General features: G+C 38.2%; 1 protein-coding gene across 1 annotated transcript; it reads right to left on the bottom strand.

The window, feature by feature from the left end:
• Positions 1-18419: 18419 nt before the first annotated feature.
• LOC114026402 (olfactory receptor 6N2) lies at positions 18420-19373 on the bottom strand. The gene has a single exon (XM_027840093.1). It carries the CDS (start codon positions 19371-19373, stop codon positions 18420-18422), a length of 954 nt encoding a protein of 317 aa, XP_027695894.1.
• Positions 19374-23853: the final 4480 nt, after the last annotated feature.

Here is a 23853-nt window from a genome sequence, read left to right as displayed (position 1 = left end):
AATGATTTTTTAGGAAACTCTAGTTTTAAACCTGTGTCTCTTGATAACTTGGCAAATTCTTCCTGAACTTTTAATGTCAGATGACTAACATTTTTTTTTATTTCAATTGAGTATAGTTGATGCACTCAACTTAGCTTTTAGAATCAAAATTTGAAGGGAAGTATTTCTGAAACTGTGTCTCCAGGCACTTCAGATGATCAATTATAACTCTTACAATTAAATATTTGGGAAGGTTATTTTCAATTATAAAATCATCTGTAGCTGTAAACATTTCTAAAGAACCATTTTCTACTCTATTCTTCCATATGTTAACATTTTTTAGTAAAACTTTCAACTTTATCTTTTAACGTAAATGTTACAATTTTTCCTTGAAGCAACATGTTTGAATCACTGAGTTTTTCATATATATCTAATGAATAACACAGTTTTGAAAGCCATAAGTCATTATGAAAAAAATTAGCAAAATTGGATTTCTGCTCCATCAAAAATATAATGTCATATTTCAATTTCAATAATCTGTTTAAACTTCAGAGCCCCATGAGTCTATATATATATCTATATATATATCTATATATATATATCTATATATATAGATATATATACACACACATATATATAGTCAATTTAGGTGTACTACAACCTGATAGTGAAGACTGATGCATTGTCATCAGCATTTTTACCTTTTCTGTCTAAATTTTGTCACTTATCCATACAAGTAACATCCATCCAACAAATACTTTTATCCTAACATATAAATAAATATTGCTAATAATTTCTCAAATAAATACTAGCTTTAGTTTATGGAATTACATTTATTTGTGCTTGATTTTAAAAATTGATGTTCACACTTACATATACATTCAGTGGTGATGATGGAGAAATATTACTAAAGGGCTTTTGTCTTTACTTGTTGCAATTAAACACTTATATTTCTGTAAAAGAAGGAGATAACAGCAATTTTTAAAATCAAACATTTTAACACAATACAATCCAAAGATATACTAATTTGATACTTGCATGCTGAGGAATGATGCTAGGAAAATATAAAGTCTTTATTTTCCATAATTAAACTATTATGTTTCTGTAAGAGCAGAAAACTTTGTATGTACAGTAAAAACACCGCAATTCATAACATAAAATAGTCTCGAATCTAAACTGACATGTTTCTGGCAGTTTTTATTGGAGTTTTGTGGCATGATCACATGCATAGTGCAAAGTGCGCATGTTGTGTGCTCAGAACCAAGGCTTCAATGAAGTCGTGAATGAAGTCCATACAGGAGAGCACTGCCAGAAGCACCTCAGATTCATTACACTTTTGATTTTGAATTAATTTTTGGTCATTGAGTTTTCAGAAACCTTTAACTGTCACCAAATTTTTCACAAATGCCACATTCATTTACATGACCCCATACAGGGTTGCAACTCACAGGTTAGGAAGTGCTGATCTAGATCCCAAACCAAAAATATCTGATAGAATCAAAGTAGTTTCAGAAAGGAAAGAAGCTGATTATTGCATACTTTTGACATCCTTGTCCCTTTCAGAAGTTAAAGGTAGCCAGTAGCCTCATATTGGCCCCAAATATTCAAGGCTCAAAGAGACACCTTCCCTAAATATTGTCTAAAACCTTTCCTGATGCTTACCAACTCCATAGTCTTGTCAAAACAAATCCTATCTTTTCTGTCCATTCTATTCCATTAGGACCCTGTTCTCTATGGTGACAACTAGCTAATCTTCCAAATTAATCCATGTTTCTATATTAATGAGTGAAGGCTGTCTACCCCTAAGTAATATGTAGGTATTTTGACTGTGCCTGTTCAGAATATCACAAATCTAGTTCTGGAAGAGACTCAACTACAGAGATTCGTCTAGTCCAAACCCTTCATTTTACAGATGAGAAAACTGAGATCCAGGGAGGATAAGCATTTTGTCCAAGGTCATACAGGAAGTATCAGAGGAGAGATTTGACCTTATTTCTTCTGACTCTAGAACCCATGCTCTTTCCACTGTATCTTCTCCTACACAATACTCTTGCTTTTATCATATAGCTCAGAAAAGTGACACAAAAATTTAGAATTTCCAGCTAGGCACAAAAAGAAAATAATGAGGAAAGGTTTTTGTTTTGTTTTCTTTTTCTAGCAAGTGCTTACATTGCCTCTTAAATCATACTAGTGCAGTATCCTTTTCTGACTCTGTGTCATGCCAGCTTTAGGGGAAAGGACAGAGGCTGAGAAAATGAAGACTTAAAAATGGACAAAAATATAAGCTGTCTCCTACCAAAAATAACTCACCTAAGAAGCAAGACAAAGAATGATAATCTAAGAATCACTGGACTACCTGGAAACCTTGACCAGAAAGGAACCTAGATTCCATATTTCAAGAAATCATGAGTGAAAACTTCCCAAACTTATTAGAACCAGAGGGAAGAGAGAGAGTAAAATGATTTAACTGATAACCTCCTAAAGGAAGTCTCAAAATTAAAACTTCTGGAAATGTCATAGCCAAAATCCAGAGCTTCCACAGCATCCAGAAAGAAAGAATTTAAGTACAGAGGAATCACACTCAAGATCACATAACTGGAAAATACTATAAAAAAAGAAAAGAACCTGAAATGAATTATTCTACAAAGCAAAAGGGTTACAACCAATAAAACTTACCTGGCAAAAATAAGTATAATCTTAGGAAGGGAAGCTGGAGGGGGGGGGTATATCTTTAAAAAAATAGAGGACTTTTACAAATCCTGATGAAAAGACCAGAGCTGAGTTTCAACTTTGAAATACATATATGGGAGTCAAGAGAAACATAGCAAGACAAGTACATTTGACAATTATATGGGATCAAATGGTGATGAAGGGCTTAAGTTCTAATAAAGAGAAAAGAAATATGTATCCTTTCAGAAATCTAATGTCTTTAAGAGTCATAGAGTGAGCAATTACATCAGAGGTTCTGGGAGTATTATATTTTCTTCCTATTTTCATGATCTTAAAAGAAGAAAGAAAACAGAAGGAAAAATAAATATATTATAGAAGAGGGTGCAACTCACATAATTGGGGATACATGAGAAAAAGGCTATACAAACCCAGAAGAAGGAGTCAGAGTAGTCTGCACTTGAACTTTATTTGCATCTAAATGGGACAGAAGAGGGTTAAACAGACACACACAGGTAAATAGAGACTTTATTTATTTTTGGTGAGGCAGTTGGGGTCAAATGACTTGCCCAGGGTCACACAGCTAGTAAGTGTCAAGTGTCTGAGGTCGGATTTGAACTCAGGTCCTTCTGACTCCAAGGTCAGAGCTCTATCCACTGCACTACCTAGCTGCCCCTTAAATAAAGACTTTATGTAGAAATGTATTAAACTTAACAGAGAAGCAGGTGGGAATGGGGAGAGGGGAATAGAGTTAAGAAGATTAACCATAAGCAAAACAAACTTCAACTTTGGAGAGTAGATTGTTAAAGGGGGAGGGGAGGGGGGATAAAAGTCAAGAATGAAAGTATAAGAACCTATGATCACAGACTGGGCAAAAGAAGAGAAATACTAAACATATCCTTACCGACCAAAATGAAATAAAATTGTATTCAATAATAGACCTTTGAAGAAAAGATTAAAATGAATTGGAGATTAAATAACTAAATCCTGAAGAATTAGTAAATCAAAGAACAGATCACAGAAATGATAATTTAGTCAAAGAAAGAGACAGGACTCTCAGGGGGTGAAGCCAAGATGGCAGAGAAGAGAAAGCATTCAGATGAGGTCTATCAACATTCCTTTCCAAACAACTTTAAAATAACACCTCAAATCAAATTCTGGAGTGTCAAAGTCAACAAAAGGTCAAAGTGAGACATTCTTCCAACCCCAGACAACTTAGGAGGTTAAACAGAGAGACCTATGACATGGAAGTGGAGCCTGGCCCACAACCCAGAACCTAGCCATACTAGGTCTATTTCCAAGATGATTAGGGAAAAAAGATAAGAACCTATATGTTCTAAAATATTTATAGAAGCTCTTTGTGTGATGGCAAAGAACTGGAAATTGCAGTGATACCTGTAAATTGGGGATGGTTGAACAAATTATAATATATGATTGTAATATATACTACTGTGCTATAAGAAATGATGAGTTTGATGATCTTAGAAAAAACATGGAGAGACTTGAATGAAATAATGAAGAGTGAAATGAGTAGAACCAAGAGACCATTGTACACAGTAACAGCAATATTGTTTTAAGAACAACTTTGAGTGCAGATCATTTTGACTATTATAAAAACCCAAATTAATTACAAAGGACATATGAAGGAAGACACCATCTACATACAGAGAAAAATCTGATAAATAGAAATATATATGGAATGATTTTACACATATATACATATTTGTGTGTAATGGTAGCCATCACTAGGTTGGGTTGGGAAGAGACAAGGAAAAATACATTTACATGATAACTATGACATATTTTAAAGGAATAGCAAGTTGTATATAACAGATTATCAATTTCATGTGCAATCATTTTTATAGAATTATGTTATGGAATGCCTGCTTTATTCCACAAATTAAAATAAATAAATAAATTATGAATTAATGAATAAAGAAATAAAGAACCTACATGGATGAAACACTAGTGGTAGGACCAAGTCATGGTGACAGAAGTCAGTTTTGGCTTTGAAAGCTCTCAAGCGAGAGATTGTAAGGGGACCTGCCAACTGGTAAGAAAGAGATTATAGGGGCCCCCTGTGCTAGCACTGCATGTTTGACCAGACATTTTTGGCAACTGCATTGCCTATACTCACTTCCAGGTCATAGTTCATGAGAGCAAAGGAGAACTTTTGGTCAAGAGGGAGAGAAAGCAATAATAATCTAGTGTTTGATAAACTCAAAGATCCAAGATTTTGGGACAAGAACTCACCAACTCACCATTTGACAAAAATTGCTAGGAAAACTAGAAAGCAGTTTGGTAGAGACTAAGCCAAATGACAAATGCTGGAGGTGATGTAGAAAAAAAAATGGGACACTAATGTACTGTTGGTGAAATTGTGAACTGATCCAACCATTCTGGAGAACAATTTGGACCTATATTTAAAGAACTGTAAAACTATGTATACCCTTTGACCCAGAAATACCACTATTAGGTCTGTATTCAAAAGAGATTAAAGAAAAGGGAAAAGGATCTATATGTCCAAAAATATTTATAACTCTTTTCATGGTGGCAGAGAATTGGAAATCAAGAAGACCATCATTTGGCAAATGGCTGAACAAGTATATGATTGTGATGGAATACTATTGTGCTATAAGAAATGACAGACCAGATGGTTTCACAAAACCTGGGAAGATTTATATGAACTCATGCAAAATGAAGTGAGTGGGACCAGGAGAGAATTGTACACAGTAACAGCAATATTGTAAGGATGATCAACTGTGAAAGACTTAGTTACTCTGACTAAGAGAATGATCAAGAGAATTCCAAAGGACCCATGATGAAAGATGCTATCCATCTCCAGATAGAGAACTGATAAATTCTGAATAAAGGTTGAAGCATACTTCTTGAACTTTCTTTCTTACTTTTTATCTGTGTTTTATTTTGCAACATGGCTAATATGGAAATATTTCTGTGCAACTTCATATATCAATAGATATAATATATCAAATTGCCTTCTCGAGGCGGGGGGAAGAAGGAAGGAAAGATTTTGGGACTCAACATTTTAAAAAATGATTGTTAAAAATATTTTACGTGTAACTGAAAAATAGTTAACAAAATAAGTAAACTATATATTTTAAAGTGACAGTAAAAAATAACAAATGCAGATAAAGGAGTTTTGAGGTGAAATTTTATCTCTAAACATTTTCATAAACAAAAAAGAGAAAGGACAGATCAATGAGTTGGGCATGCAACTAAAAAAACGTAGAAAAACAACAAAATTTTAAAACCCATTTAAACATCAAAATAGGAATTCTGAAAAGCAAAGAAAATATTTTAAAATTTAGAAGAAAAAATCCAACAATCAAAAAAAATCCATCAAAAAATCCATCAATCAAAAAAAAGTCATTTTTTTGGAAGAACTTTGAATCCATTTCAAAGGAGGATGGGATAATAATAATAGTAACTAGCATTTATATAGTACTTGTGCTAAGTGCTTTACAAATATTATCTTATTTGATCTTCACAACAATCTTAGACATTAGGTAGTATTACTGTCCCCATTTTGAAGCTGAGGAGGTTAAGTGACTTGCCCAGTCAATTACACAGCTAGTAAGGGTCTGATTTGAACTCAGGTCTATCTGACCCCAGGCTCAGTGTTCTATCACTTTGCAACTTTCTCGAAAAAAAGACGTGGATGAGAAATATGAGAACACTCTTTGAGTATCTGAAGCCTGTAATGTAGAAGAAAGAGTAGTTCTGTGTTGCTTGACACCAGAAGGGAGAATTAGTGGAAATAGATCAAAATTGCAGAAAGACAAATTTAGCCTCAGTGCAAGGAAAAGTTTCCTAACAATCAGACCTCAGTGATTTTTAGGAACTCAGTAACCCAGCAGATGACTAAGCCTGGGTCCTAAAAGGTTCTTTATAGGTTAGAACATCAGGCTGTGTCTAATAAAATGACACTGAATAGGGATTGATGCAAAGTTTCACAAGTCGATTTAAAATAACAGCTTCACAAGTATAATGTGAGGGAAGCATGGTTAAGCAGTCTGTATGAAAATTGTGTTGGAGCTTTAAGGGCTACTGGACTCTATTGAAAAGCATAGTTTCCCAAAAAAGGAGATGTGCTCTGCCTTAATCAGACCTCATCTGGAGCATTGTGTAGAGCTCTTGGTGCCACAGTTTAGGAAAGACATTGATAAACTGAAGAGCATCTAGAAAATGGCAACAGGGAAGGACAAGAAAGTGGAAGTAAATGACTGGCTAGCAAACTGCTTACCCCAGACCTCAGGAGGTGCTGCTCTCAGTATCTAGAGAATAGCAACAAGAATTGTGAAGGGTTTTAAGTCCACGTATATGAAAATTGGTTCAAGCAACCAGGAATGTTTAACCTGTAGAAAAGACTCCAGGGGAGAGGGAATATGATAGCTATCTTCAAGTGTTTGAAGTACTGTCACATAGAGAGGATTAGATTTCTGCTAGACTCCAGAGGCCACAACTTAGAGCAAAGGGCAAAAGTTACTAAGAGTCAAAATTTAGGCTTAACGCCAGGGAAAAAACAACTTCTTAATAATTACAGCTATTGTGAAGTGAGTGGGTTGTTTTGGGACATGGTAGTATCCTCTCTTCAAATAGAGACTAGATGACCACTTGTCACATATACTGTAGAGGGGATTATTTTCCAGATAAGGGTTAGATTAGACATTGATGTCCCTGCAAAGCCTGATATCCTATAATTTTGAAATGTGGAACATGTAACCTTAAAAATTAGTGAGAACCTTTTCACTGAACATCTTTAAGCAAAGGGTGCATGACTCTTCATTGGGATGTTGTAGAGAACATTCTTCTTTAGTTGTGTATTGGATTAGAGAGTTGTTAAATTCTCTAATTTTAAGCAATTCAGAGAGTCTTTGATTTTTAATTTTGACTACCGAAAAAATAATTCTAACCAGTCTCCCTATTTCTAGTTCCTTCTTTTTCTAATTCATTGTGTACAGTCTGCTCCTACATCCTTCCTAATGTACTTTTGTAGTCATTCCTGTGCTCAAATACCTTCCATGGGTCCCCAGTTCACACACAATGATATTTCTGAATCCCAGAATCATAGCATCTCAGACTTCAAGAAAGCCCTAAGGGTCATGTAGTACAATCTGTTCCTAGACAGGAATTTCCCTCTTCAGCATCCCTGATAAGAAAGTATATAACTACCACCTATATAATGTATATATAATGTATATAATATATATAATGATGTCTAGTGATAGGGAACCAACCTATTACTTCTTGATGCAAATCAATCTACTTTTTTTACAGCTCAAATTGTTAAACAGTTTTTCCTTACATGAAGCCCAAATTTCTCTCTCTCTCTCTCTAAATGTGTCCAAACCTTATGGCTTGGCATTCAAGCCCCAAACTATCCTTATTTTCTATAAGGATACTCCACTCCAGGCAAACTGGTCTACCCTCTGTTTCTTTAAATATACTTTGTGACTTCTTATTTTCATATTTCTTCACTAAGCTCTGCCTTCTCTGATACAAGATCAATAAATAGTTTATTAAGGGCAGTTAGGTGGCACAGTGGATAGAGTGCCATGCCTGGAGTCAGAAGGACCTGAATTCAAATTTGGACTCAGACATTTACTAGCTTGTGACCCTGGGCAAATCACTTAACCCTATTTCCCTCAGTTTCCTCGTCAGTAAAATGAGCTGGAGAAGGAAATGGCAAACCACTCCAGTATCTTTGCCAAATAAACCTCAGATGAGGTTGTGAAATGTTGGACATAACTAAACAATTGACAACAAGGGTTTGTTAATCCCAACCAAGAAACCATCCTACTTTCTCTCCACTCTCACATTCTGAACTCAGATTCATACCCTTCTCCTACAAGACTTCCTGTATTAACTGCCTTTTATCTCATCAAGTCAACAAGCCATGTCAACAAACGTTTACTGAGCACTATTATTACTACAAATCCTATAAGTATTTAGTCATGAAACCATAGACTTGTAGGACTGGAAAGAGCCTTAGAGACCACCTCTAATCCAGTCCTTTAATCTAGATGAGGAAACTGGAGCTGCAGAGACAGGAAGTAACTAGGTCAAGCTCAGGAAGTCCCAGAACTAGGGACAGAATCCAGGTCTCCCAACTTTCAGGCTACTATGCTTTCTATATAATAATAATAATTAACAGTTATATGACTCTTCATGGTTTTTTTTTTTAAGTGAGGCAATCGGGGTTAAGTGACTTGCCCAAGATCACACAGCTAGTACATGTCAAGTGTTTGGTCTGAGGCCGGATTTGAACTCAGGTCCTCCTGACTTCAGGGCCAGTGTTTTATCCACTGCGCCACCTAGCTGCCCTCCTGATGATTTTTTTTTTAAGATTTTCTGCTTAACCACCATGTATTATTCTCATTCACAGATGAAGAAACTGATAGAGTGGGTGACGCGTGGGTACATCTCTAACAAATGACATAGCCAGAACTTAAACTCGGGCCTCATGACACTAAGTCCAGAGTTTTTTGCCCTAATCCACACGTCACCCATCATTTGTCATACACAAGTATAATTTTTTGAAATAGTATTTCTCTGGGGCTGGACCCCTGGCTGATTATCTGTGGCCCCATTAGAATAGTAGGGCTTCTTCCCTTTCTATAGTTTCCTGCTAATGCCCAGATGGTGCAGATCAAGAATGGAGGATTGATAAGAACTTTGTAAAAATAAAGGGAAGGACAAGTGAATGGAAGTGAATTACTTACTCCAGACTTAAGGAGGGAGCTGCTCTCAGAGACCAAAAAGTGGAAGCCCAGATGCCAGAGGCTAGACTTAGTTGATAACTTCCTTTCTTACTCAGCACATCTCAGCTCCAGGATCATTTCCAGTCCTTTTGTAACCTGAAGTGTTTAAGATCACTACTGAAAAGGTCACTAGACTGTTGGGGTTGGGGGAAGGGAAGGACAGGGGTGGTAGAAGTCAGAGGATAAACCCTCCTTAGAATCCACCTTATCTACAGAGAGCCCTTAAAGAGGAAGTGAGCCCCCAGGGATCCTATAAGCATAACTCCAGGAGTTTTAGTTATTTCTCCCCCAGGAGGAGCAGAAAAAGTGTAGTGGGGAATGCTCATTAGCACCAGGTTCTCTGTAAATTTCTAGCAAAGGTCTCCTTATTAATAATTAACTAACAACCCAATCTTGGGTTGGTTGGGAGGAGGGAACCCTGTTTGCTAAACACAGTGTAATGATGGTGGCTTTGGAATCCAAAGAGATCTGGATTTAAATTCCTCCTCCAATGTACCCAATATATCCTGACTGGCAAATTACTTAACCTTTCTGAGCTCCAGTTTCTTCACCTGGAAAATGGGGATATTAACACCTGTATCATTAATAAGATCTGCCCCATTTATAGCATTTCAAGTTTTATAAAATCTGTTACATACATTAATTATATCTTGATCCACATAACAACTTTGTGAGATAAATGGAATAGGTACGTATTTCATGGGGTTGTTGTGAGGCTCAAACAAAATCATGTATACAAAGGACTTTATAAATTTTAAAGCGGAGGGTTGGCTTGGAAGTTCTGTATTCAAACACTAGTGTTGTGAAACTTTGGAGAAGTCACTTACTCTCCCCAGGGTCTGAGTTACATGGGATACCTCTCAGCCCCTGCTTTATCTCAATAAGAAAGGTCTTTGTGGAAGAAATGAGGTCAAGGGATGGATGACAGAGAAAGACTGAGTGGATTTGAAGCTGGAAGGAACATTAGAATGATCAGAGACTCCTAGATACATGTGAGCCCTGATTACCTCATTACCTACATTATGTGACAGCTTTTCCAGAAATAAAGAAATCCAGCAAAATTGGGCTCTGCTCTCATTTCTATTCTCTTCTCATCTTCTTTTTGCTCTCTTTGACTTTTTTCATTCCACCACCCACTCCTGGAATGCCAATCTATTCCACTTTCTTCCTTAACAAGTAGAGTTCTTCTCCTTCTTCAAGGTTTGACTAAGTCACTTCCTTTTTGAACATACAATCCCTACTTCTCCAACCTACAAGGCAGAATTATCCCTGTTCAAGTATCCATAGAACTTCACCTGGACCTCTCATTTGAATTTCATTCATTCTTTCTTCCATAATCTATGCAGAGGGAAGCCAGTCAACTTGATCTGTTAAGGGAAGTGAATCTGTGGACTACCCCATTAATACTTCATTGAAAAGACTGAGTATGTATCCTGGGTACTTGCCAATCACTCATATTTCATTGACGATGAACAGTTCAAATCTTTGTCTCCTGTGGATGATTTGACTGTCTCAGACTCTGGTAGATTGGGGTCACTTCTACTTTTTTATTAGAGGTTTCAAGAGGAGTGTTAGTTTGTAGGACTCTGGAAAACAGCTGGAGAGAGAACCATAGTAGAGATAAGGGCAGTCTTGGGTACAGGGGGAAATGGGGAAGCCCATATATCTGCACAATGAATATCTAATGTTGGTCTTAGATGGGCTAGGTCAGAAGGCTATTATTTGCATGTGCTTTTACCCATGCAAACCTAGAGGCGACCAGAAGCAGCAATGTTGGGATCTTTCAACTACATGGCCCCAGATAAGGGTGGGCCCACATAGCCCAGACTACTGGACAGATGAGAAGGGATTTCCTGAACAATATTAAATTCCTGGAGATTTACAGGACCCCGTCTTCTAGAGAAGGGTGAATAATATATATATAGTATCAGGTTCTTGAAGAGAGGAGGGCCAAGTATGTGACCTAGAAACTGGAGGAGAAGCCAAGGATTGAGCCATGATATCAGGAAAGAAAATGTCAACTTTGCCTTCCATTTCTACAGTAGTTATTTGAACAGTGTAGATCTGATCGGAAGGGCATCACCTTGATAGTATTACCAAGTGCATCCCTCTGGGATAAAATATAAGTACTTAGGGTGGTATTATAAGGTCTATATAAGTTGCGAGAGGAGAAGGTGGGTCTCCCTAGATTATGAGGAATTATCTTCCTAATAATACCAAGTTCAGCTAGATGGCACAGTGGATAGAGCCCTGGGCCTGGAATTTAGAAGACTTGAGTTTAAATTTGCCCTCAGATGCTTTCTAGCTTTCTTATCCTGGAGAGTCACTTAACCTCTATCTGCCTCAGTTTCTTCAACTGTAAAATGGAGATAATAACAGCACCTACCTTCCAAAGTCATTATGAAGATCAATATGTGGGGAGATAATATTTGTATAAAAGCCACTGCCTAGCACATAATAGGTACTATATAAATGCTTATCCCCTCCCTACCCTTCCTTCTTTCCAAGGTGATTCCATACTATTCATACTATTAGGCTAGAGCCCTGAATAGATCACTAGAGAGAAGGGGAATTTACCTCTCTGGAAATCCTAAGTTTCTTTTTCTTCAAGTGAAAATGAAAGTCCAGACCTTTACCATGGATGGTCCTCCAAGATTCTGTCCTGGAACCTCTTCTCTTACCCCTCCACACAAGGGATTCTTAATTTTTTTATGTGTCATGTATCTTTTGATAGTCTGGTGAAAACTATGGACCCTGCTTAAGAATAACATTTCCAGTCCCACTTAATGTTAGTGCCTACTGATTATCTACTGATTATTTCCAATTTATCTTGTATTAAATGTAACATATGCTACATATATAAACTTAAGTGTATATGTATACATACATAAATATGTACATAAGTATGAATGTATCTTTTTCATACGTAGCTGTTTGCATGTTGTCTAGGCTGTCCCTCGAGAGCAGGGACTGTCTTTTGCCTTTCTTTGTCTCCCCAGTGCTTATCTCAGTACCTGGCACCCAGTAGGTGCCGAATAGATTCTTATTGACTCACTGACAAAATGAATAAAATAAAATACATAGGCTTAGCAAGGGAGTAAGTTATACTGAAATACAGAAATACAGATATAATTTTTTGTCCAAAAACAAAACAAAACTCCACAGACCCTAGATTAAGAACTCCCACCTTGTATTACCTCATTTGATGATCTTATCAGCTTCTATGGGTTTAATTGTCATATCTACACAGATGATTCCCAGGTCTGTATATCCACCCTTTGTCTCTCTCCTGAGCTTCAGATCCACATCAACTACCTTTTGGACATCTAACTGGATGTCCTATAAGTATTTTAAACTCAATATGTCTGAAACAGAATACCACTGTCTTCACTCCTATTTAAATACTGCCAGATGGAGCTGTGGAAAATCAGAAAATCATACTGACTGAATCCACTACAAAGTTATGTTATATAGTCTTAATGAGCCCTAGCTCTTCCAAAGCAATCCTTTTATATCTCCCTAAATAACTCACTGTTCCACTCACCAGAGCTGCTCTTAATTCTGCCTCAAACATTCCATACCTTTCCTTCTACCAATCCTCTGAGGTTAGACCCTTGCTTCACATTTTACTAAAAAAATTGAGGCCATCAGCCAAGAGCTTCCTCTTCTCCCTTCCTCCTCAACTTTTATTATCCAAATGCCCTATTCCATTATCTCCATCCCCCACCCTCTCCTCTCTCTCTAAGGAGGTGGCCCTTTTCTTTGTCTAGGTAAACCCCTCCATATGCACTGGTGATTCCATTCCATCCTATCTTCTCCAAAAGATTCCCACCACTATCATCTCCACTCTCTCACTTCTCTTCAATCTCTCCATCTGTTCACTGTTTCCTTATTGTCTAAAAGAATGCCCATTTCTCCCTTATCCTCAACAAAATCTTCATTTGATTCATCCATCCTTGCCATCTATTGTCCCATATGTATCTTCCCTTTTGCAGCAAAACTCCTTGAGAATGTAATCTTCAATAGGTACCTCCATTTCCTTTCTTCTTACTGTTTTTAACTCTCTTCAGCCTGACTACTGACCTCATTCAAGTGAAACTTCTCTCCAAAATTACTAACAATGATTTAATTGACAAATTTAATGACCTTTCCTTAACCTCATCCTTCTTGACTTCTCTGCAGCATTTGGCACTGTTGATCACCTTCTTCTCCTTAATACTGTCTTCTCTCTGTGCTTTCATGACACTACTGTTTTTTGTTTCTCCTTTTTCCTTGCTGAGCCCTTCTTCTAAGGCTTCTTTGTTGGATCTTCATTCACCCCATAACTGTGAGTATTCCACCAGGCTCTATCTTGAGTCCTTATCTCTCTATATACTATTTCATTTGGTGATCTTATCAGCTCCTATGAAGTCAATTATCATTTCATTGCTGATAACTCTCCAATTTAGTTATCCCACCCTCACCTCTCTAATGACTTCTAGTTTTACTTCTCTCACTGCCTATTGGACATCTCAAATTGGATGTTTGATAGGTTAAACTCAACATATCCAAAACTTAACTCATTAGCTTACCTGCTAAATCCTCCCTTCTTCCTAACTTCCCTATTACTATTGAGAGTACCATCATCCTCCTGGTCACCCAGATTCAAAACTCCGTGCCTTCTCTCACCACCACCCTCTATACCTAATTTATTGCCCAAACTTGTCATGTTCACTTTCATAATACCTCTAGTATATAGACCCTTCTCTAACATTGCCACTACCCTGGCACAGGCTCTCATCATCTTATGTCTGAATTATTACCATAGCCTGCTGATTGGTTTTCTTTCCATTAGCCTCTCTGTATTCCAATCCATCCTACATTCAGCTGTCAAATTGAACTTCCTAAAGAGAAGGTCTGACTATGACACACCTTATTCAATAAACTCTACTGGTTTCCTACCACTTCCAAAATCAAATGCAAAATCCTTTGGTGTTCAAAGTCTTGTAAAACCTCCCCTGCCCCCTACACACACACACACACACACACACACACACACACACATTTCCAGTCTTCTTACACCTTATACTCCCTCCCAAGCACATACTGTTTTATCCAGTGTCATCGGCCTTTCTGTTCCTTAAAGAAGGTACTCTATCTCCCAACTCTGGGAGTTAGGACTCATTATCCCTCATGCATCTTCTTCCTCATCTCCACCTCCTTACTTCCCTGAATTTCTTTAGGTCCCAGATAAAATCCTACATTCTACAGGAAGCTTTTCCCATTTCCCTTTCATTCTAGTGCCTTCCCTTTTCTTATTAATAACTACTTTATGCTATATGTATTTTGTTTATACGTAGTTGTTTATGTGTTGTCTCCTTCATTAGACTGTGAGTTGTTCCTTGAGTGCAGGGAATATCTTTTGCCTTTCTAATATATCCCTAGGACTTAGAACAGTCCCTGGCATATAGTAGGTACTTAATAAATGTTTCCTGACTCATTTACTTTCTTTGAAAACTTCCCTTCTTCCTAACTTCCCTATTACTGGCAAGGGCACCATCTTCATCCCAGTTACCCAATCTCTCAAGACAACTGCAGCATCATTCTCAACTATTCCTTTTCACTTACCTCACATATCCAATCCATTGACAAATCTTTTCATTTATCTCTCTTTTTTTCACCCTTACAGCCACCACTTTACTTCATGCCTTCATTTACTCTCACATAGACTATTGCAATAGACTTCTATTTGGTCTTCCTACTTTAGCTTTCTCATTACTCCAATCCATCCCCCACTCAGCTACCAAGGTAATTTTTCTAAAGTGTAAGGCTGACCATGTCATCCTTCCTCCTCAAGCTCATTGATATCCAGTCACTTCTTATTACTTGCAGGATCCAATATAAACTCATTTGTTTGTCATTTAAAGCTCTTTATAACATGACTCTCATTCTACATTTTAGCAACACTGGCCTATTTGCAGTTTTCAGCCATGATTTCCCATCTGTCTCCAAAGCTTTGATATAACCTACAGAATGAAAGATTGCAAAAGCAAGCAGGTGAACCATTTAGCAAAATGGAATTCTTTCAACTGGTCCTCATGTATTTTGGTCTTCAGTCCCATCATAGTCCTGATCACACTCCTCATGTTCCATTTTGTCAAGATCCTTCCTATATAATCCAACCCATGGACAAAATGAATCTCCACTATTATATTCCCAGATAAGGCAGGTAAGTGGTGTGGTGGATTGAGTGCCAATCTGGAGTCAGGAAGATATGAGTTCAAATCTGGTCTCACACATGTACTAGCCAGGTGACCATGGGCAAGTCATGTAACCTCTATTTGCCTCAGTTTCCTCATTTGTAACATATGAATAACCTACTGCCCAGGATTATCATGAGGATTAAATGAAATAATATTTTAAAACATTTAGCCCAGGGTCTGGCACATAGTAGGCACTGTATGTTAGCTGTTAGTGCCATTATTATTATAGTCTCTCCCTGAAGACTTCCTAGGAGATAGAAACCATCATCTCTCTAGGAAGCACACTATGGTTTGGGATAATTCTATTTATTAGTATGTTTTTTTTCCTGACAATTAAGCCTGTCACTTTGCAATTTCCACCATTTTTTCCTTTGTCTTGCTCTCTGTGATCAAACTACAAATGAAATTCCTCTTTCACATACAATACCTTTGGATACTTGAATACAGTTATCATTTCTGTCCTCCCTACCCTCTGAATCTTCTGTGCTCTAGGCTAAACACCCCTAGGTCCTTCAACTAATCTTAATATAACATGAACTCAAGATATTTAATCATTTGATCTCCTCTGAGTGCTGTGTATCTCCATCCTTCTCAAATTTTGGTAGACAGAACTAGACACAATACTTCATATGTGACCTGATCAGTGCAGGGTATAGGGGAACTCTAAGCTCCTTATTCCTGGAAGCTGTGCCTTTCTCAGGTCCTAGCCAAGTGTTATTCCTTAAAGGATTCATTAAATACAAGAGAATAAATACACATTTGCAACCATATGTGGTCTTTCTCTAAACTATGTGTATATATATATGTATATATATATATACTTATATACCATAAGCTCTGTGAGAATAGAGACTGTGCTTTATCTAACCTTCGCATATCTTTTGGTACCTTGCCCTGGGCATCAGAGATCAGACTGTGTGGACGAGACACTGACTAACTCCACTTGTAGCTCCAAACTCAAAAACCTTTTAATCTAGATTCAGGTGAGGGGGTATGGGGGTGAAAGGCAAGTGCATGGGGTCATGTGGAGATGAGGGAGATAAACACCATGAAGCCCATGGTAGACTGAGGAAGTTACCCAAGGATACACAGGTAGGATATCTCCAGAACCCCATGTTCTGTGTGCAAAAGATCCTTAATAAATATTTATTGGATTAAATTGAATATACAAAAGATAAAAAATAATTGAGAGCCCCCAAAAGGTATCAAAAACATTACATTTCCCATACAAGTCTGCTCTTTAGTTGGCCAGAGATTTAGAGCAGCAGTTAAACTATGCCAGCCCTGTCCTAGTCTGGTTATTCATGTTAGCAACCAGCTTTGGCCTGGAGAGATGCAGCTTGTGATTTTTTTTTATTTCAAGCTTCTGTCTGACTCCCTGCCTCTTTCCCAGAAGTCTATGTGTGAAGCACTCTCCAACCACATGTGACACCTACAACATTGGTTCATAATAATATAATTCTTCCTGGGTGACTGTGTTATGGCAAGGGTATTCCCCTATGGGCACCCCTCTTAGGTTTATAAAGATGAAGCTGTATGGTATCTCTCGTTCAGTAACTGCTTGAAATAGATAACGGGAAAAGGATGGGGAAAACACCTTTTCACATGTGGCACTTAAGAAAAAGCCAGAGTGGCATTTTGTGCTCAGCCACAGAAGAGAAAACTGAGGTCCTGTGACTCGATATGACCCTTCCACAACTCACCAAGAGAACTAAGAGCTAAGCTGTGACAAGCATCAACTTGAAAGATTTTCTTGCAGTGCATCAGTTTCAAGGGGTTGTACATGTTCAAGAGCATAGGTTCCCCCCGTCTCATTCCATGGCAAAAATTTAAAAAAAGAAGCAAAAATTTATAGTCAGAAACAAAGTTGAGGACAGAAAGATGGTGAAAGAGACAAAGACAGGAGTAAAAAAAAGTCAAGAGACAGTGATGGAAATAGTAACAAAATATATACTCCATGTAGTAGAGGCAAAAAAAAAACAGGAAGAAGAAGGGGAAGGGGGAGAGAGAGAAAGACAAAAAGAGAAAGACAGAGATAGAGAGAGGCAATGAGGGATGATGGACAGGATGGAAAAAATAATATAGAGAAAGAGGGAAAGTTGCCACAATATATTCAAATCTTTGTATTTATTTGACCATTGAAAATGGTCACTGGGACACCTAGAAATTTCAGAATCCCAGTGGTGATATGTGAATCAAAGGGATAGAATCTTCTATTTTTCTAGTTTATTGAAGATATATCACCAGCATTGGGTTGCAGAGGTCAGAGGAACTACATTAAAGTTGAAGCCACATTATCTTCCACAGTAGGGGTACTGTGGGAGGGCAAAGGAAAGAGGAATGGAAACTGGAATAATTAGTTATGGGCCATGCTGGTAATGAGTGAGCATAGGGCAGAGGAATCCAAGTTTTCCAATAGTGGGCCACATGTGTGGCCACACAAATTTCTACTTCATCAGTTTCATGAAAGAGAATGTACTTTTCTAATGAATGTAAACATTGTCTAGAATTTAGCCACATAGACAAAATTTCAGGTGGTTTGGCTAGTTCATGTAGTAGCTGACTAGGGATCCTTAAGATATCAGGTGAGCTCCATTCTAGAGTCAAGGGATACATATGGGAAACCTGAGGCCTAGAATACCAAGTGTGGTCACAGATAGGTGGGGCCAGTGGCAGGTGGGACCTGGATGAGCGGAGCTGGGAAGGGCATGATCTATTGACCAGGGCAAGATGAGATCAGTAATGAAAACTAGGGGTGGATAGTGCTGGCCAGTGTCCCCTGCCGGAGGATGGTCGTCTTAATGGCTTTCATGATCTCTTTGTTGCGGAGGCTATAAATTATAGGATTGACCAATGGTGTAAGCACAGAGTAGACAACAGCAAAGGTCCGGTCAAGTGTCAGTGAGTAGCTTTTCTTCAGTCGTACATACATAAAGATGATGCTGCCAAAAAAAATTAGAACCACTATGAGATGGGAGGCACAGGTAGAGAAGGCCTTTTTCTGCCCTGATGCTGTCTTGATCTTTAGGACAGCCCCAATGATCCGCCCATAGGATGCCATGATGAAAAGGAAGGTGATAATGATAATGAAGGTATTGATGGTAAAGTCCACCAGAACATTGGTGGATGTGTCCTTGCAAGCCAGACTCAGCAGGGGTGGAAAGTCACAGAAGATGTGCTGGATCTCATTGTAGCCACAGAATGGGAGTTTAGAGACCAGGATAACTTCAGAGATGGGGCATAGGAAGCCACAAGTCCAACAACTTGCAGCCATCTTGGCACACAGTGTTGGGGTCATGATTGCTGGGTAGTGAAGGGGCCTGCAGATAGCCAGGTACCTGTCATAGGCCATGGCTGTAAGGAGGTAGCATTCAGAGGCCCCTAGGGAATGGAAGAAGTAGGTCTGCAATAGGCAACCTACAAAGGAAATGGTCTTTGTCTCACTAAGCAAGTTGGCCAGCATCTTGGGGATTGTGGTGGCTGTATACCATAGCTCCAAGAAGGAAAGGACACTGACAAAGTGATACATGGGTGTGTGGAGGGCAGAGTCAAGTCGGATGACCAGGAAAATCAGCAAGTTGCCAAAAATAGTGAAGAGGTAGGCCAGCAACAACAAGGCAAAGAGCCAAACCTGGATGTCACCCACATTGGGGAAACCAAGGAGAACAAACTCAGTAACTGTTGTATGGTTATGCTGTTCCATGGAGATCTAGTATCCTGTAATGAAGAGAATGAATGAGGAAGGCTTTGAGCTGACAGTGCTAAGCAAACACCCCTTCTCTGGAAAGCCTCTGTGATTTTCCCTCACTCTATTATCAAGTTACTCTGTGGCCTTCCCCAGTTCACACCTCACGAGCCTAGTATGCCCTAGCATGAAATTGCAGTTCTTCCCTTGGATGTATGATCTGAACTTTACTAATGGACTAAAATCTTATCTCCCAGTTCCCATTTTTAATTATTGTTTTCTGTGCTCAATTAACTCTTTCTTTTACATTCCATCCATACATCATTCTTATTTCATGTTTACATTAAATTTCCATATAGCTTGAATTCTATGAAGGAAAACTTTTATTTAAATTATTTTGCTCTTGTACTTATAAAGTCCCCATCCTAGCCCAAGAAAAGCTTGAATTTAAGTTAATCAGTTTTCTGGGGCTAAGCAGGAAAGAGGAGAAGAAAGAAAGAAGACAGAGAGGCAGACAGAAATCGAACCCAGAAGCTGAGAGGATAGAGAAGATGGACATTTTACTGACACTTTTTTTCTAAATCATCCCTGAATGGTTTCTTTCTTTGAAGGGAAATGCTTGGAATGACTGCAATGCCAGCTACCACCATATGAATTCATAAGTCCATGTTTAGATGGAAGAAGAAAAGATTTAGAGGGGAAATGATCAATGTCTTAAAATATTTCAAAAGTTATTATGTGGAAGAGGAATGCTTGACCCAGGGCAGTACTAGGACCAATGTAGAGAAATTGAAAAGAGGTAGATTTTGGTTCTTCCTAAGGTAAAAAAAGTCTCAGCAATTCAGTCTGTACAAAATGAAATGGACTACCTTAGAAAGGTAGTGAATTCCCTTTCCCTGGAGCTCTTCACACAGAGGTAACTGGCCTCAGATACTTTCGATATAGTTCTTTCAGCATGAGACTAGATGATGTTTGAGTTAGAACTCTCAGATTCAGTGAAGAAACATCATTTTGGACTGCCAGCATTTGCATTCCTCTCTAATTGTACAGGTATCCTAATTGTGCAGAAATATTCGGTGGCCCTTATCTCTGTCTCCTTATCTCTGTTTGTGGCCTGTCTGTCACAAAGTGAATGGGATGATCCCACCAGGATTTGGAAAGATCTTGATGGGCTGAAGCCAAAGAGATGAAATTAATAGGATGGAGTTTGAATCAACAGACAAAAGTTGCAATGAGGCAAATTTCCTTAAATACTTGAAGGCCCCTCCTGTTCTTCTCTTATCCAGGTTATACATAATGTTATGTGTGAATATGATTGCAGTAGTGCAGCAATTCCTATCTTCCAAGCAATGAAACTACAATGAGACAATGAACTTTCTGTAACCAAAGGCGGTAGCCAAAGTCATAGATTCTAAGTGGGAAGGGTTCTCAGAGATCGTTTAATCCAACTCACACCTAAACAGTAGTCCTTTCTCCATTCTCTCTGAAAAATGTCCATTTGACTTTCCCTTGAAGATCTTTTCAGATAGAGAACCTACTGCCTCCTGAGATGATGGTCCATTTAATTTTTTAACAGCTTTAATTTTTATGGAGTTTTCCCTTACATTGAGTGCAAATCTGTGTCTCCACTACTACACATTATGTCAAGTTTTGATCTCTGGAACAAGTCTAGCTTCCCTTCCACATGATAATCCTTCATATAACTGAAGGCACGTATCATCTTTCCCCTGATCTCCACCCAAATCTTTCTTTAAGTCTAGTCTAGAATAAATATACCCAATTCTTATACCCACTCTTGCATGAAATGATCTACAATTCCCTCACTATCCTTCTCTTCCTCATCAGGATGTATTTCTGCTTGTCAGTATTTTTCCTAAAATATGGTATACAAAAATTAGGTTGAGTGGTGAACTCTCTGGAATGTGACAAAAATAATTCTTCCACTAAGTAAGAGTGTAGGGCAGCTAGGTGGCACAGTGGATAGAGTGCTGGGCTTGACTCATCTTCCTGAGTTTAAATCTGGCCTCTGACACTTACCAACCATGTGACCTTGGGCAAGTCACCTAATCTTGTTTGCCTTAGTTTCCTCATCTGTAAAATGAGATGGAGAAGGAAATGGCAAACCACTCCAGTATCTTTGTCAAGAAAACCCTAAATGGGGTCATAAAGAATTGGACATGACTTAAATAATTGAACAACAACAAAGGTAAGAGGTTGGACTAGATGTTCCAAAGACACTTCCACCTCCCAGATTCCATGATTCCCCCATTAGGTTCAGTCCCTCTAAGAGCAGGGGCTGTGTCTCCTCTTCCCTTTGTATCTCACACATCTAATGAAAAAATGCGCACACAAAGGGCTTTCAAAACTGGGAGTGGGGTAAGACTGGCTATTGATTAATTCAACTACTATGTTCTACTTGTATCTAAGATTACATCACAATATGAGATTGAAAAGTCTCAATGAAGACAAGAACAAGTGGTGCTTAACTTTGCATCCTCTCCCCCTACACCCCCCAAGTCACAGTGCTTGGCATATAATAAGCAATTACTGAATGCTTGTTGACTGTTTAAAAGCACCCATTTAATAAATATTTATCAAATGAAAAAATCAATGAATCATTTCAAGACAACCATTCAGGAAGTGAAATTTTCTATCACAGTCTGTTGACACCTGTTGAGGACAAAACCAAATAGAAATATAAAAGCTTACCAATCTTAAATGTTTGTTTTTACCAAATTCAAGTTTTGAAGTTTGAATATTTTTGTTTGTTTCTCATTTATTTATGTGTTTGTTTTGTATGTGTGTGTGTGCATTTGCCAAATTCATTTGAAGTGATTTGTGTGTTTAAAGACCCTGCCTCTAAGTTCTCCATTAAAACCAAACACTCTTGTATTTTGAAAGGAAGGGGAGTTCATTTTCTGATGCTGCAGGAGGTAAATGGCTCTTCTCAATAGGAAACACAGCCAAGATTCTGATCCTTTTGGCAGAATAACATAATGTGCCAGATCTCAACTCTATTTCTTTCTCCCTGGCCCATTCACCGTTCAAGAGAAACTCACAATTTGCTTTCTTGTTGACTGTCAATGTGTGGAAACCACATTTCTCTCTTATGCTATAATGAACCCCTGCCTCAGCCCTTGCTTTCAAAATAAGTAGCCGACCAACGTGAGTCAATGTAATTGACAAAATACCCAAGAGTTGGAAAAGATCACAGAGGTCACCTCATCTAAAGTCCTGTCATTATCCTTCTCTTTCTCATTAAGATGTATTTTTTCTTTTCAGTGTTTTCTCTAAAATATAGGGTACTAAAATTAGGTTGAGTGGCTTCCTGTCTAAAATCTTCTCTATAAGTTTTAACATGTTATGATCCAAGTTCTCATTGAAGAGCTCCAGTGATAAAGGTCTCAGATCTCTTAGAACAATATATCTCTGTTTTTAGAAGCTCTTTTTATTGAGCAGAATTCTGCCTCACAACTTCCAACCACTGGTCCTATGGGACCAAGTAAAACAACTCCAACCTTTACCCATGGCAATGCTCCAAGTACTTGAGGACAACAATAATATGCCCCTAAAGTCTTCTCTTTTCTAGCACAGCATAAATAAGTACATGGATTACATATACCCCATTCTTTCAAATAATCTTTGAACATCACAGTGCCAAATCTCTCACCCATCTTGGTTGATCTCCTTTTCAGTTTGCCAATGTCTCTCATACATCTGTGAGACATCCAGAACTGACCAGGGTCAATTATAGGGCAGGGTTCTTAAAGTGGGGTCCATGGACCTAGGCCTAAGGGACCTTTAGATTTATTTCAATGTGAACTTGGACGGGGGAAAATCTTTATTTTCAATAACCTCTAACTGAAATTTAGCATTCCTTCAATTATTTATAAAATATTATTCTAAGAAATGGTCTATAGGTTAGAAAAAAGAGTGATGAAGAAAATTAATACTTAATCAGCTTGGAAACCAGTTTATTCTTTATTGAGTTGAGATCTGGCATATTATATTATTTCTAGCCAAACTATCCTACTGAGTGCTCCAATATACCCTTTCCCACCATCATGACTTCGAAAGTCAACAGGAAAGGTCTATCTCACTGAGATGAGAGTAAAGTACAGGCAGCTTGGTCAAGCCAGCATTAGGCAACAACCCAACAAGGAAACAGCAAGTCCCAGCACCCCAGTGTGAGTGGGCAGCAAGGCTGCCCATCCTGACTTGAGCCAGTGCCTCTATGCCACAAGCCAGAAGCAAAGCCCCACACCCTCACATGAGCCAACAGAAAGGCCTTGCACACCTGCAAGCCAGCATAGAGGCCTAGCAGTGAGGTCTCATTTCCTGTGCAAATTAGCAGGAAATTCTGCCAAAAAGTCAGTATAGGCCACAGGGACAACTGAATAAGAAGTGGTGATTTCCAGAGTTCTCAGCCCACACATGGTAAGGGGGCTGAACAACTCATCAGCAGGAGATTACAGGAGACACTTTTCTGGCACTGAGT

This window comes from Vombatus ursinus, unplaced genomic scaffold (genome assembly GCF_900497805.2).
Source record: "Vombatus ursinus unplaced genomic scaffold, bare-nosed wombat genome assembly UNPS02014838.1, whole genome shotgun sequence".
NCBI classification, from domain to species: domain Eukaryota; kingdom Metazoa; phylum Chordata; class Mammalia; order Diprotodontia; family Vombatidae; genus Vombatus; species Vombatus ursinus.
Note: the sequence above shows the minus strand (reverse complement) of the source record. Positions and strands in the feature narration are given on the sequence as shown.

Bases quoted from the DNA above. Each gene is read 5' to 3' on its own strand.
- LOC114026402 (XM_027840093.1), bottom strand. From the start codon at position 19,373: ATGGAACAGCATAACCATACAACAGTTACTGAGTTTGTTCTCCTTGGT.